Source organism: Zeus faber, assembly GCF_960531495.2.
Source record: "Zeus faber genome assembly, chromosome: 1".
Lineage (NCBI taxonomy): Eukaryota > Metazoa > Chordata > Actinopteri > Zeiformes > Zeidae > Zeus > Zeus faber.
In genome coordinates, this window is record NC_137193.1 from 19,688,640 (window position 1) to 19,703,457 (window position 14,818).

Sequence of the window (14,818 nt, forward strand, 5' to 3'; positions counted from 1 at the left end):
AGAGTTCAATTCAAAGCAGATAAGAAGAAACAGTTGCACTTTACTCATTTTATTACATCTCACCAAGGAACAAACACATTTTCATATTTAAAACAATTCAAAGGACATTTCAGGCAGCTTCACTTTTTTCCTTCCTCTTTGGCTGCATTTAGTTTTTAAGTTGTTCTAGATCTGCTACAATGCTTGTAGCAATGGTGAGGTCAGATAGTTCAAAAATTGGAAATTCGTATCTTTTACTCAAGATGCAGTAATACTTTGTCTCAGTATTTCGTATCTAAAATTATATTCTTAAAAAAAAAAACAAGTAGATGAATGAGGAAAACAAAAGGGAGGAATCACTCACCTTTGGCACTTTTTTTTTATCTCAGCCCTGATAAGAAATACTTAAGCAGGTAAAAGTGGATGTTTCTGATTTGATATGTACAACTACACTGTTGGAATGTTTGATCACTGAGCTGTACAAGTGGGAAACCAAAATGTAGAAGTGACGGGTCCCTTGCTCTGAAAGGACCAATGGTTGGGTTTAGTACAGAGACATTTTTAAAATCACTTTGGAATGTTTTAGTTTAGATTCGGTCAAGTAGAATGAGTTATTCCAGTAGATCATTCTCGAGCATGAGCATTACAAACAAGTGTGACAATTAAGACAATTAAATAATTGTCTTATTAAAGGTACCTTTTTTTTTTTACATAAACCATTTTACATTATCTTTGATCATTAGTGAACCTGAGGCATCAGAATGTTTTAAAATGATATAGTATGTAGTCTATGAAGCAATCGGTGAAGAACATGGCACAGTTGCTCTATTACACACTACATACTGAATCAATTTCAACCATTCTGATGCCTCAGGTTGACTCCTAATGATCAAAAATGAGGTTGGATAAACAAAAACACAGTTTTCCTTTCAAGGTACAATATGCAACTTTTGGGCATTATAATTTCCAAAAAACGACTAGACCTATGTTATATATTTTGTTGAGTTGTGTACTCACAATATCCAAAATGACTCCAATAATTTTCAAACCCAAAGTCAGTAATTTTCGTAAAGGTAACAGTCCATTTCATGAGGTGGTACGGAGATGGCGTCACATTGCCTTTGCCGGCTGTAAGTTCCGGGGAAACACGGGGAACACCGGATACGTCAAGCGTGAGGAGGGGACCTGGAGTAGCTAACGTTAGCCAGCCACTGTGTTGCACTATTGTTGGTATTGCTCTCACTATTATTTGATGGAGCAGGATTATTTATTGCCGTTTGCGGCGCATTTTGTCGCCGAAGCTGTCCCTGTAAAGCTCACACGTACGATGACGACAGCTCCCATGATCCCGCGCTGCTTCACGACGTCGTCAAACTGTATTTTGTTGTTGTTTTGATTAAGAGACCCCATAGCGGCAAAAATTACATATTTTACCTTTAAGGGGAGCACCAAAAATGTGTCACCGGGCTTCATTTCCCACCCCATTCCAATTAGATAATCACATTTTACATCTGATCATCTCTCCAGTGCAAGATTACAAAATTCTTTCACTAAATGTGCCACAAAATAAAAAATAAGATAAATTGAACAGCCTCAACTAGTATTTGAATTGTGTGAATTACTTTGAATAATTCATTTTCAGCGGGCCATCCCTCTTGCTAAATTGCATGGCTACCAATCTCAAAAATACGAAATAATTAAATTCAGATCCCTCTCCCTTGGGCCATCGCCGGTGCCTCGCCATATGGGACGGATTTACAGAGGAACGAAAAACCCAGGAACCCTCAACTCTGTATCAAAGCAGCGTGTTGGTGCAGAGACACCAAAGCTCGGCAACAACCCATCCTGCAGCCACTTTTTCAGTCTTTGTGCTTCTTTCCTTTGGGCTCCTCATCGTAAGAAACTCCGTATTCGTTCACTCTCGTCTTGTCCACGGGATAGAGCCTGGAAACCAGTCCAAGTCGGTGAGTTAGAACTAAGTCCATCGGAAAAAAGTGAAGGAAATAATCCCCCGTGTGTGTGTGTGCGTGTGTGTTTACCATCGCTGGTAGAGGTAGATGAGGAAGACCACATCGTCCCTGAAGCAGGCCAGTCTGTGGGAGGTCGGCATGGTGATGATGAAGGCAAACACGTCGTCGATGAAGGTGTTGAACGCCTGGTGAGGATCAGGCTCAAATTTATTCCGCCCTTTCATCCCTGAACCTCCAGGCTTTTCAGGAGGATGTCGGTGACTTTATTATTATTGTTTTTTTTCTTTTGTGAGGTCTCACCTTGTACATGAAGGCTTTCCACGGCAGGTGAGCCACCGACTTCAGCTGTTTGAAGAAGGAACAAGGTGAGGGAAGGCTCACTGGACAGACCACTACCACTCTTTCTTTGCTCTTAGATGCAGTGGACCGGGGGAGAGGGAGTGAAAGGCAGCTGCAGTCCCCCCCCGTGGTGGCAGCACCAACGGGTGGAGCCACCACTGCCCAAAAGGATTTGCTTTTAGTCCGTTGGTGATTAATAAAATGTCCCCGTCCTTGTTAGAAACGGAATGAATTGTAACGGCTATGAACCAACCTTGTAGTTGACAAACAGCTGTGGAAGCATGAAGAGGAAGCCAAAGGCATAAACACCTACAAAGTAGAAATGATTTCCATCGTTATAATTCACCCGCAGGCTGGCACCCGAAAAACAACATTTTTTTCCAAAGTACCTCTAACGGGAAAGGTAATAATTAAACATAGAATCTTTTTGGCGCAGAAGAGGGGGAAAAAAAAGTCTTTACCGTTGACTAAACTGTTGATGACCCAGGAGTACCAGCTGAGGGAAAGGATGGATGGGATGGTTTCATCAGTAACAATGAAGCCATGTCACATGGGTTCTACGGGTGTTTTTGACAACGGTCGTACCTCTTGTATCGTAGGAATATCAGCGCGTACACGGCCCCGCCGACGCACAGCGGGTACAGGAGGTAGGACAGATACTTCATCGCCTTCAAAGGAGAAGAGCACGCGACAATGAACGACACATGAGAAAATATTATTTTTCCCCGAGGGCTGTGTTCTGGCAAGAACGACCATCATCCGTCTTTAGTGCAAAGACGAGCTCCGTGATCCTCCGCCTCGAGATTTTTTAAGTCTCTGGGAGTCCAATTTGAGAATATTTGTCATTGTTAGATATGATTTAGTGTCCACAGTCAGGGAGATAACAGTGAAACTAGGATCCAGTTGTTATTGTTACAACAGTTGTTATTCCACATTTTCTAATGGTGCTGACGTCTTGTCAATTAAATCATGAGCCCACTTTGAGAATCACTGTGTCTCAGCACCATCAAGAAATATCAAATAAAATGAGCAACTTCCTACTCCAAGTGGGATTTGTATGGGTGTGCATCTCACCAGGGTGTCGTATTCTTCTGTTCTTCGCTCCGATTCATCTAATTTCCCAAACTGTTGACGTAGAAAACAAGAATATTCATTTCAGAATATTCATTTTGGTTATAAAATGGTAGTAAACAGAATAATCATGGTGACTTGGGTTTCTCATATATTGCAGCTTATAAAAAAAAATAAAAAATAAAAATAAAAAATACGAATACTCAATCATCCAAGTCCAAATTTTTCTTCCCCGGGATTCAAATTTATATTTAATACAACACAGACAATTAATTCTATTATACAATTAAAGCGCGAGCGCCTCGTGTCGATTACACACATTTGAGTATTTTTAGTATTTCAAGAACTTATAGAGCTTATTGTGCGTAATCATCGGGTGTCATGACATTTCACTGCATATATGTGACCGTATGTATATGTATGTGAAAAATAATCACTTGAACCAGCAACACCTTACCCTCTTTGTCTAACTTCTTCTTGTCTAAAGCAGATGCTTATCGAATGTAATCACTATGTCGTCCTCTACCGGCAGCCTTCCTCATTACACCCTGAATGACCACCATGGAGAATACCTGGAGCTCCAGCATAAGCTTGTTCTCACATTTCACCCAATTTTGGAAGTTTCAAACTCCATTTGTGTGGAAAGCCCCTCGGTGTTGACTATTAGGTTAAGTGTATAAAGGGATAATGAAGCGGGCTTACAGAGCGGGGGCTGGGGGACAGAGCAGCCACGATGTGGCGGCTTATTGCCATTCATTTAGCAACGGTGCATTTCCGAGCCAATCCCACGAGGCGACTGCTTTTATAATGCAACGTGAATTTCAGAGCGGGATGTTTTGAAGCTGCAAACTAGTTTGACTCATCCCACAACAAGCTGAGATAAATTCACCTCTATTTTCCTCTCCTATGAGGTTTAGTGGTTTCGACTTACAAAGATGTTCGGTTTGGCCCCTTTCCAGAACACTTGGATCTTGAAGGCCTTCTTTACCTTCCACACCTGGGAGAGGAAGAAGAAAATCAAAACGACCGTACTTTGCTAATAAAGAAACACACGTCACCTGAAACGACGGTGTTCATATGGGCTCTGTGTGTATTTACCTCGATGATGGAGCCGACGCCCGCGGGTATGAGGACCAGGAGGCTGGTCTGCTCGTCAAACAGGTAGAGGAAGATCACGATGGTGCTGAAACATCTCCACAGTACTGAGAGGAGGGGAGAAAAAAAAAATAATAATAATAATAAAATAAAAAAAATAACAACACACATGATCACTGCACTTTATGGGAAAGAGAGTGAGAGCATTTTCTGCATTTCATTTTCTGCTCATCTGCTAATGAGCCGACAGCTGAGCAATGTCATTTCTATGCAGCAACGTTGGTTGCATCTTAGAGGTGATACTTGAGGTGGACAACGCACCTGCTTTACTGGACATTCCCACCATGCTCGTCTTCTGCTTCCAGAAGCTTATGTCGTTTTTAAAAGCTAGGAAGTCAAAGAGGAGCTGCGGGGAGACATTGAAAGACACGTTGTTTTAAATTGGAAGTCTTAGCTTAAACAGGTTTTTTAAGAAATATGACCTTTATTCCGTTGGCGTTAAACGTGGCGAAAAAGCGACTCACATGGAAAGCGGCGACAAAGAAGGTCAGAGCCAGGAAGTACAGGTTGGTGTCCACGAAGATTCCTTTGATCTCGTCAGCATCCTTCTCCGTGAAACCTGAAACATAGGCAGGTAAAATATACAAACACATGAAAGGCAGATAATTATGATTCTGGATTATTGTGAGATGTGCATATATATACATTTGAACTTATGACAATTTATTTTTAATGAACACACGCGCGCGCACACACACACACACACACACACACACACACACACACACACACACACACACACACACACACACACACACACACACACACACACACACACACACACACACACACACTTTACAATTAATACCATATATACACATACTAATAACTTATCCTGTGCAGAGAATCGCATTTGTATATTTTATATATTTGACTTTCTCTATTTTTCTGTCTTTTTATAAAATGCAAATAGTCTGTAGCAATGCACCAATCCTCCCCGTGACAAATTCTATATGTGAAATGCACCTGGCGGAATAAACTCATTCTGATTTCAAGAGACAATTAATGTCTCTGTGTTTTATAATGCATGTGTGCATGTTCACATAAGTTCATATGCAGGTCTCGTGTGTGTGTGTGTGTGTGTGTGTGTGTGTGTGTGTGTGTGTGTGTGTGTGTGTGTGTGTGTGTGTGTGTGTGTCATACCAAATTGCTGCAGTGAGAACACGGCGTCCTGCATGTGAATCCAGAACCTCAGTCTCCCCAGAGAGATGGCGTCATAGGCGATCGTCAGAGGGAGGTCCATGCTGGTGCTGTTGATTTCCTGAACACAAAACACACATACACACAAGAATAGAAAGCCACAATTCTATCCTATCCCATTATTTGTAGGGGTGCTACTACCATCAATCGGCCACCGATCGCGATCGGCCGTTATTCGCTCAAAATAGTGTGATAGGTGTAAAAAGGCCCAAGCCCGTTCTAAAACCGACATTTAAAACCAAAATTTTGGAGCCGTAGGCAGCAAAAACCCGGCACTTATATTTCAAATCCTAATCTTTGATTAAGTGGTGAAATAAACATAATCGACACAAGGAATTAACAATCAGACTTTTTTTCAGCGGATTACAGAGAAATTTGAATGAAAGAAATCTGTTCAGAATTACACACGGGATCTTAATGAATGAATGAAGTGTGGGATGAGAGCTGGGAGAGGAGGAGACACATTGTGCGCACATGTTGCAATATTATAACATTGAATGTTATAATGCATATAACATTCTGATTATCACACCTATAATAATATAGAGAATGAACATAATTCAGAGAATTGGAGTACTTCTCAGCGGTGCGCTGTACACGCCACGGATCGCTCCCTCTCCACTGTCTGGCGAATCATATATAATACTTAATATTCAAGATACATGTGAAGAATTAGTTAAATAGGTTAATAATTCTACACGATAAATTAAAGGCTTCAAATAGACCCCGGCGTGATCGGTATCGGCCGATATCGCTTCAGCGATCGGCCCCAAAAACCCTTCTAGGCACCCTTATTTGATCTGTGATAGTCTGAATTTAGGGTTCCAGACTTGAGATTCTATCCTAAATTATATTGTGTAAAAAATGGTGAAACAACTTCAAACTAGTTTTTAATTTGAACGCAATGAAATACATAGTGATTTTTTCTGGTCGGGTCAGCCCCCCTTGGCACACTGTGCTCTAGCTGGAGAATGCTTCTCCCCCACAATAAAACAATGTGTACACACTTTAAGCCTGTAATAAACTACTGGGTAGTTTGTGGGGAGTGCAAAAATTAGGGACAAATGTAACATTTAACTAGATGACCAAAAAAATGCAAATGTCATTTGTGAGGGTGAGGTTATGTATTTAATGTAATCAAATATTTACCATACTATTAAATATGTAATTTTTAAAATGCCCTATTAAAGTATTAATAACACAGCTAATAATAATAATAAATGTATTCATTAAATAATGTATTATTTAATAATTAAATTATATAAATTATAATTTTTCTGTGGAAACCTTGCAACGGACCCCTAGGGGGCCGCAGACCCCTTTTTGTGCTGAACTGTCACTATCCACAGCAGAGATCGTTGCAATAGAAAGCATTAATGAAATAGTAAGATTTATACTAAACAAGCGTTACACTGGAGCTCCCAAACAGTCTGAAGATCTTCTTGATCCAAGACCTCAACAAAGTGCCAACGGAATAAAAAAAAACACCTTCCAAAGATTTTTGCTTTGTTGAACAACATAATACAACAAATACAACACAGCAAATAAAAATGTGTGAAATCACAGATTCCAAAGTTGTTATTGGAGGAGAAAACTCACCACGAGGTCCTTAACTCTGTTGCTGAGCTCGTCCACAAACAGCAGCGGTAGATACGACATCTTCTTACCGCTCTGGAAACTAGAATCACAAAGTACAAAAACACCACATCGTCTACTTGTCAATTTATTCATAAAATGCAGAATGTTGCTCAGTGACAACACCTGATTCAATCAGTCCCATGTCCTATTGTTATATTATGGTTTGGGAATGTGTACAAATGTTTATTAAATACCTTTGACAATAACATTTATTGTTAAATATGTTAATTCCTAATTTCATTCTCAAAAGGTGTGAACCAAAAAACAAGTGTATAAATTTAAATAATCTGACATTTCTTTTGTCTGTTTGCTCCCTCAAGTGAAAAAGGTAAATTAAGTGTGTTGTCTGAAAGTATTAGCCAACTGTTATATATTCACAATTAATATACTAAAGTTGTGTTCAATTCCAACCAGTAAAGTTGTACTTAGTGTTAGAAGTTGCACTTACAATGTGCTAAAATCTTAAAAAAAAAGTATACTAAGGTACAGTTGAAGTTAAGATAATGTTTCAATTTACTTTTTATAAGTACACTTTCAGCATATTAATGACTAGTATACCAAAGCTGTACTTTCAATTAGTACATAAAGTAAATAATAGGTAGAGCAAAGTAAAGAAAACTCACAAAAAAGTACAAATGGGTACAAACATACTTTTTTTTTTCATACTCTAAAACAGTGTTAAGTGTGGGTTGCGTCTCACACTCGCAGGTATCTGTGCACATCGCTCGGCAGGTATTCCCTGTCAAACAGGAAGTGGTCGACTACAACGTTGACAGTCAGGCGGGAGCGCCAGTGTGACACCGGATGGACCGCCGCTGAGTCGGCATCGCCGCCAGCCTTGGGGTTGCCATGGAGATGACTAAGCTTCTGAGGGGCAGCTTTCTGCTCCTGTTAACACACAGAGGTAGAGAGACGTGAGAGGAGAGTTTCACTTTCACTTCACCATTTGTCATGAAACTCAAAATATTTTCTGTGAAACTAAAATGGTGGCAGTGAAGTCGCAAATAACATCCACCCGCACTTAGTTTGGGGTATTGCATGGATTATACACTTTTTCTGTCCGAAAAACTACACTTATTTTCTACTTAAATGCTCAGTTGAACTAAAAGTGGCAATAGATTCAAGATTTTTTATTTGTCACATTCAGTATGGTACAAACAATGAAGCAAAGAACACAAGCTTCTGACAATTTATTTTTAACACACACACACACACACACACACACACACACACACACACACACACACACACACACACACACACACACACACACACACACACACACACACACACACACACACACACACACACACCATCTCCAGAATATACTGTAAACACAGTATTTCATGTATGCAGGTGTATTGAATTATTTTATTATGTATAGATTTTTATTGGCCTGGGTGGTTCCTGGGGAGTGTTTGTCCTTAGGATGCACTGTACCTCTACGTGTGCACGTACTGCATTTTTTCCTTTATGTGTGGGTGGACACCCAGTTACCCCCTTGGGGATTAATAAAGTCCCATATGTATTTAAAGGTCAATGGCAAAATGGTGCTTAACATCCGATTCTGCCAGTATTCTGAAATATAGAAATTCATATCTCCTCAATATATACATTAGTGCGCATTATGAAACACATATTTTTAATAAAATGTTTGAATGACAAGCTTGAATAATCAGTCATTGTTAAGCAATCACATTTTACCAAATTCACATGAATAGTTATTGAGTCACTTATCAATTATTTTAGGGGAGAATTATATTTAATTGGGTATATTTAAAATCCAAATGAATATTACATACAGTATATTTTTCTACTAGAAAAAAAAAACAAGGTGATCAAACGCATCTTTCACTTACTGCTGAAAACGTTCTTTAAAATAATAAAAAAAGTGACACATTTGGATGAAACTGAAAATTTTAAATTCATGTTCAATACGTCTGTGTTGTGCAATAATAAAAAACATTGCTGCATAATCCTGAAAGGCCTGATGCTGGGTGGTTACCTTTGCTTCATCCTCCCCTGCGATCAGAGAGATTTCGGGTGGTTTCGGGACCATGTAGGTAGTGAGCTGAGCAACCAGGTGGGTGTGTCGGGGATCCTGCCAGGGAGTGAGGCCGGCTTGGTGCACAAACACTATGGCATACAAAGTCCCGTTGTTACGGGTCTTCTTTGGGAGAGAGACATTGACTATCCTGGTGGAGAGCAAGAGAGAGAGTGGGGATGGAAATAAAAATAAATGGAATAAAAACACACAAGTTTACTACTTTTCATGTAGTTCAAAATCTGAGTTTCAACCACATCTGAGCCATTCGAGTTTTCACCAAAATGGAAAATGGGGGTTGCAGCTACTCGCTGAACACCGTGGCAAACGATGGTAAACAACAACATTTACACTCGGCTGATAGTTAGCGTCAACAACAGAGATCAAAAACGAACTTAGCAACCACTGAGGGTGAGGAGCTTTCTGTACAGAAGGCTGAAAAGTCACTGAGTCTCAGAGAGCCAGAATGAGTATCAAGAAGTAGTTTTATTTCACAGTTCCACATCCCACTTTAAGGAAGAGCTTAAAATGTTAAAGATTTGGAGCAGTAAAAATTACTAATAACAAAAAACAAGTAATTTGGCCAAAATGTAAGAAAGGGACTACAGATGGATTTCAGCAGGAAGCACCATGGAAATACATCAAATCGATCTAAGATGTACAAGATACTGGAGTCGGCCTTAGGACTGGGTATTAAAAGAAGTTTCTTTCTCTTACCTCTCAAACCTCTCGTTGATGTCGAAGTTCTCCTCCCTGTGTATCAGAGTGTGTCCCCCGTCTCCGTTCGGTCTCAGTGTGCTGTAAATACTCAACTGGAGCAGCAGAAAGGGAGAGATAATGTCAGGAAACAGTGAATAAAACAGACACAACACATTGTAAATTGTCGACTAGAAAGTTTAAAGAACTGGAGAGAGACAGCGATAGAGACTATAAAGAAAAAACAGTCCAAGTACATTTAGGGGACACAGTGGAATAGCAGGTAAAAGTAGTCCTGTGATGATTGGAACCCACAACGTCCGACTGAATTTGGCCAGCATGTTTTCACACAATAACTCAGACACAGCCATTAATAACATCAATAGACTTGAGTAGATTGAAAATGACAGTCTGTCCCAGAAATCGGGAAGCACCTGTGAAGTTATACCGTTGAAAGAGCTGATGACCGAGACATAGCACAGATAGAGACAGTGTTCACAAAACCCCGCCCCAAAAAAAAGCGAGACATCCGAAATGATACACTTACATACCACTCAAAATAAAGGAGGGCAGACAGTCCAAAAGACTAAAAGGCAGATAGCCCGGAACACAAGACAGACAGCTGATCAGACTAGATGAGACAGAGAGGGAAACAGTCTACCCATATATCCACAACACGGCGCTATTAGCAATTCCATATTAGGAGAAAATTATCCTAATATGGAATTGCTAATACCGCCGTTTATTTTAGTAATTGTCATTCTCAGAGTATTATTTTCAAGTCAATATTTTGATTTCCAATTTTCAAAGTTTGTTAAAAACTTAACAATTGATTGAAATTCATAGAATCTGTGAGCACGACATCAGTAATGTCCTCTGTTTGGGTAGTTTCGAGTGTTTTGTCATCTGAAACTGTTTTTCTGACTGCACAAATATTAAAAAAATAATAATAATAATAAAAAAATTGATTACTAAATTGTCCACATATTATTTGTGGGGCTGAGTGATTAAGCAACTCTATTATTTCTTGTCAGTTAGTAATATACAACTGAAATTAATAATGAAAGTAATAGACCATAGTATAAATTTATCATGTTAAGACTGATATGAATACCTACAGTTTCTCACAATAGGTTGGTTTTACTTTAAATGACCATATACTAAACAGTATAGGAGTTCAGTGTAATAAACCTAAGTTGTATTCTTTGGACTCAAATAAACTGTAACCCCCTTCCAAAGAGTATCAATCATATCAGATCGTTCCACATGGTCCTTATCACTCATCCTTTCACTCCCTCTCTTTGTGATCCCAACCTGGAGCCTGGGTTTCTCCTCTAGGAAGGGCGTGATGCAGTTCTCCCTCTCGGGGCTGTCGCAGGGTTTGGTGTACACGATCCCATACATCACCCAGCAGGTGTGGAGCACGTACACCACGAAAACACCCACGATCAGTGTGGTGAACGAGGTTTTCTGGAACATTTTGGCCGCGTCGAGTCAACGTCGAGTCAGGCTAGGCCGCGTCGTCTCTCCAGGAGCAGCTAGCGGAGGAGCAGAGCCATGAGCCTGGTCAATTAAAGTGTAAAAAAAAGAAAAAAAAGATGTACATGAGCCAGGAGTATAACGTGAGGTACAGTACTTTGCATTCAATTCAAAATGATTCGTGGTGATATAATGTATGAAAGTATGCCGCTGTCTGCTTGCATACAATGTGTGATCCACGGGGTGGAAGAGTTTGTTTTAAATCAGTGTCGTCCATTCTCATCAACCAAACAGGGATTTAAATGTGTGCGTTATGAGATCCACTCCCTGCCTCGCGGTGTAGCTTCAAGAACCAGAAGATCGACTTCACAGGCAGGCCAACCGTCATACGAATAGGGGGACGGGACCAGATCGCTCTCAATCACGGTGTCGAACTAGGCGGGGAATCAATTATTAGGTCGTTCTGAGAGAAGTGGGCGAACTGGAAAAGTGACACATGGCAGCCGCAGCCAAACGTGGGCTTGATGACCACGAACGAATGAATGCACGGAATGCGCCAAATCCCGTCCCTCTCGCTGTCAAACCGTGCTAAAGTTAAGAACACCTCTTTAATTTGTTGTTCAACTGATTTCTTATTATGTAATACTATATTTAATGTAAACAAACCAATATATACTTATACTATGCAAAAGGAAAATCGTATTGTTGACTTCTTCATTTGATCATCTGTGTCGTGTTGCTATCAATCATTGACGTTTTCCACATTACCTCCAATCCCTGTCCTCCGACGAGGTGTGTTATTGCTAGCTGATATCGCTTTAACCCGTCAGCCTGTTCACGTTCGAGCACGTCCACAACTCGGTTGTTCTGTCCGCAGATACTCACAACTTTCCGATGACAGGTTCATATCGAAATGAAACGTACTTGCCTGTGGCAGACGGTCAGTCCACTCTAACGCTCCCTCTCGCTCTCTCGCTCTCTCTCTCTCGGCTATTCACCCATTGCTAAAAGAAACACTGTCTTCGGAGCATGACAAATTACACGAAAGCAATAAAAAATAAAATGACACCGCATCCGCCGCTTGCGTGTATTTCGTTTTGTTAACGGACAAACAAAACAAAAAAAACCCCCCACAGATATCGCGAATTTGTGTGCGAAAATACGCGGCGGACCTGCGTTCCCCCCTCATCCGCTTCCTGTTTGGTTCGGCGGGCGAGGTTTCGGGGCCGCCGCTATCGCGAGACGGAACGGGATCTACGAGACGCGCCCCTAAACGTCAGAACGACAATCAACGAGCTCGAGCGCGTCCGCCGCGTGTGGCGTGTGCGTCCCCGTCGCCGGTCTCGAGCATTTCCCCCGGGACCCCACGTCAAACGCAACACGTCGGTTTAGGAGAGTTTGTGATTAGATTTTTTTATTTTATTTTTTTCAAAGGTTAAATCAACAAATCACACCTCCACCCTGAACGGAGACCCCCACCCGGCCAGTGTCGTCAAACTCCAGGGATGACTCGAAAATATTGACTTGCTGACAGATGAAATGGTTTTACTCTTGAGGAGGAATCTGTCACTGCTGACCCAGTTACAAAAACACATAATAATAATAATAATAATAACAAGAAGAAGAAGAAGAAGTAGAAGAAAATGTATTTCTTGACTCATTGGAGCCAAACGGGTCATCAGGCATTTTGTGGTGCAAGCATTATATTAGATTACGTTAGATCACATAAGATTGGATCAGCTACAACAAATAGTCATTGCACGGAGTATAAATACTGAGGCAGCGGGATGCATTTCTCTGCATTTTACCCATCCGAGTAACTGGCGTGTCGGGGAGCAGTGGGCCGCCACACTGCGGCGCCCCGGGGAGCGGTTATGGGAGGGAGGAGCGGGGGGGGGGGGGGGATCGAACCGGCAATCCTTCAATTACTAGACGGGAGGAACGATTCACTCAGGGGATCGATTTTTCAACTATCGGTATATTCACTTCGGCCCCGCTGCATCTCAAAGCAAATATCTCATACGTTTTAAAATACAATTTGTAAACGACTGAAAATACACGAGAGTAATTCCCTTGCTTAAGCGTTAAATGCTGTCGTATCAGGGCAGCGGATATTCATGTGTTGGTGTTGGTGGACCTGATGTTCAAAATTTTCTGGGAGCAGTTCCGCAGCGTAGCGGGTGAAGGAGAGGAATCCCAATTACTTTTTTCCTCTTTCTTTGTTGTTGTGAATTAATACAAGACAGAGTCGTGGGGCGATTCTACAACGCATCTGTTAAATACGATCCAGAAAAGTCTCTAACGAGTTGTGGAAATGATTTGTTAACCATACTATTTCATTTGTAGTGTGTTATTTAGATAGAGTAGATAGCGACCATTGGTATTACTAGGTATCGGATCGAAACCTGTAATTTTGGGTCGAGATATTTGTACTTTTATTATTTTATTTTATGTTCTTACTTTTATTATTTATTAGAAGGAGTACTGCTTCCACCGGTGTTTGAAACTAAGTATTTTTCATTTGACTAAACGCAGTAATATCACATTTCTAAAGGCACCTTCTGGTGACAGTTTACAGGTTGACAACTTGGTGGTGCAATAGCTCCATCTACACTAAGCACACAGTTTGAACAGGGGCCATTAACCCTTTTGAGTCCACACGGCCTCCCTGCTCCCCCTGGCCGTGTTTCTCTGTGTGTGCCCTTCCACGATGATCCATAATCACCACTCTGGGCGTCTCCATCAGCATCCATCACTCTTTATGGAGTTTCACAGTCAGGGGCAGAAACGACAGGGAAAGACAGCCATCGACTCAGGGGCACAGAGAAGGCTACTTAGTTCTCCATTTCCGAATGACCTCTCAGCAAAGAAAGGATCTGCTTTTTCTATTGTCATTCTTGGGGATCTGAACATTTTGCTCCGGATCCTCTGTCCCGAATCAGCAGAGCACTGCTGCCACGAAGGCTTCATGTTGATCTAGAAAGTCTGACCTGAAATCTACAGTGTAGGTTTTGCTCATATACATATATATTCTTCATCCCCAGGGAATTTAATATTAAAGTGGATTTCCATGAGATTTTTCTCTAAAAAGTCCTTGTGGCAGACCAAGGCAGCGTGGCTTCCTTCCCCGCGACCACCCAGCTGCCCCGAGTCGGTCGAATCAACGCCTCGCGGGCGCTGATTCGGCCGACTCGGCCGACTCGGGGCACTTGTGAGCTTTGTTAATGTTTGTCTGTCTTGCAGAGAA

General features: G+C 41.1%; 1 protein-coding gene across 2 annotated transcripts; it reads right to left on the reverse strand.

Annotated features, from left to right (window-relative positions):
• Window positions 1-33: 33 nt before the first annotated feature.
• clptm1l (CLPTM1 like) lies at window positions 34-12,763 on the reverse strand. 2 transcript variants are annotated; one of them, XM_080004989.1, is made up of 18 exons: window positions 12,500-12,763; window positions 11,407-11,655; window positions 10,114-10,208; window positions 9,358-9,547; window positions 8,053-8,240; window positions 7,314-7,392; window positions 5,658-5,775; window positions 4,979-5,073; window positions 4,776-4,860; window positions 4,458-4,561; window positions 4,291-4,356; window positions 3,363-3,413; window positions 2,874-2,956; window positions 2,750-2,784; window positions 2,542-2,597; window positions 2,250-2,294; window positions 2,019-2,134; window positions 34-1,923 (listed from the first exon to the last, which is right to left on the reverse strand). In XM_080004989.1, the coding sequence occupies exons 2-18, from the start codon at window positions 11,569-11,571 to the stop codon at window positions 1,839-1,841; spliced, it is 1,656 nt and encodes a 551-aa protein (XP_079861115.1). In that variant the 5' UTR covers window positions 11,572-11,655; window positions 12,500-12,763; the 3' UTR covers window positions 34-1,838. The 2 variants fall into 2 exon arrangements, with proteins under 2 accessions (XP_079861115.1, XP_079861116.1); XM_080004990.1 differs by lacking the exon at window positions 12,500-12,763 and having other exon boundaries at window positions 11,407-11,911.
• Between the last annotated feature and the right edge of the window lie 2,055 nt (window positions 12,764-14,818).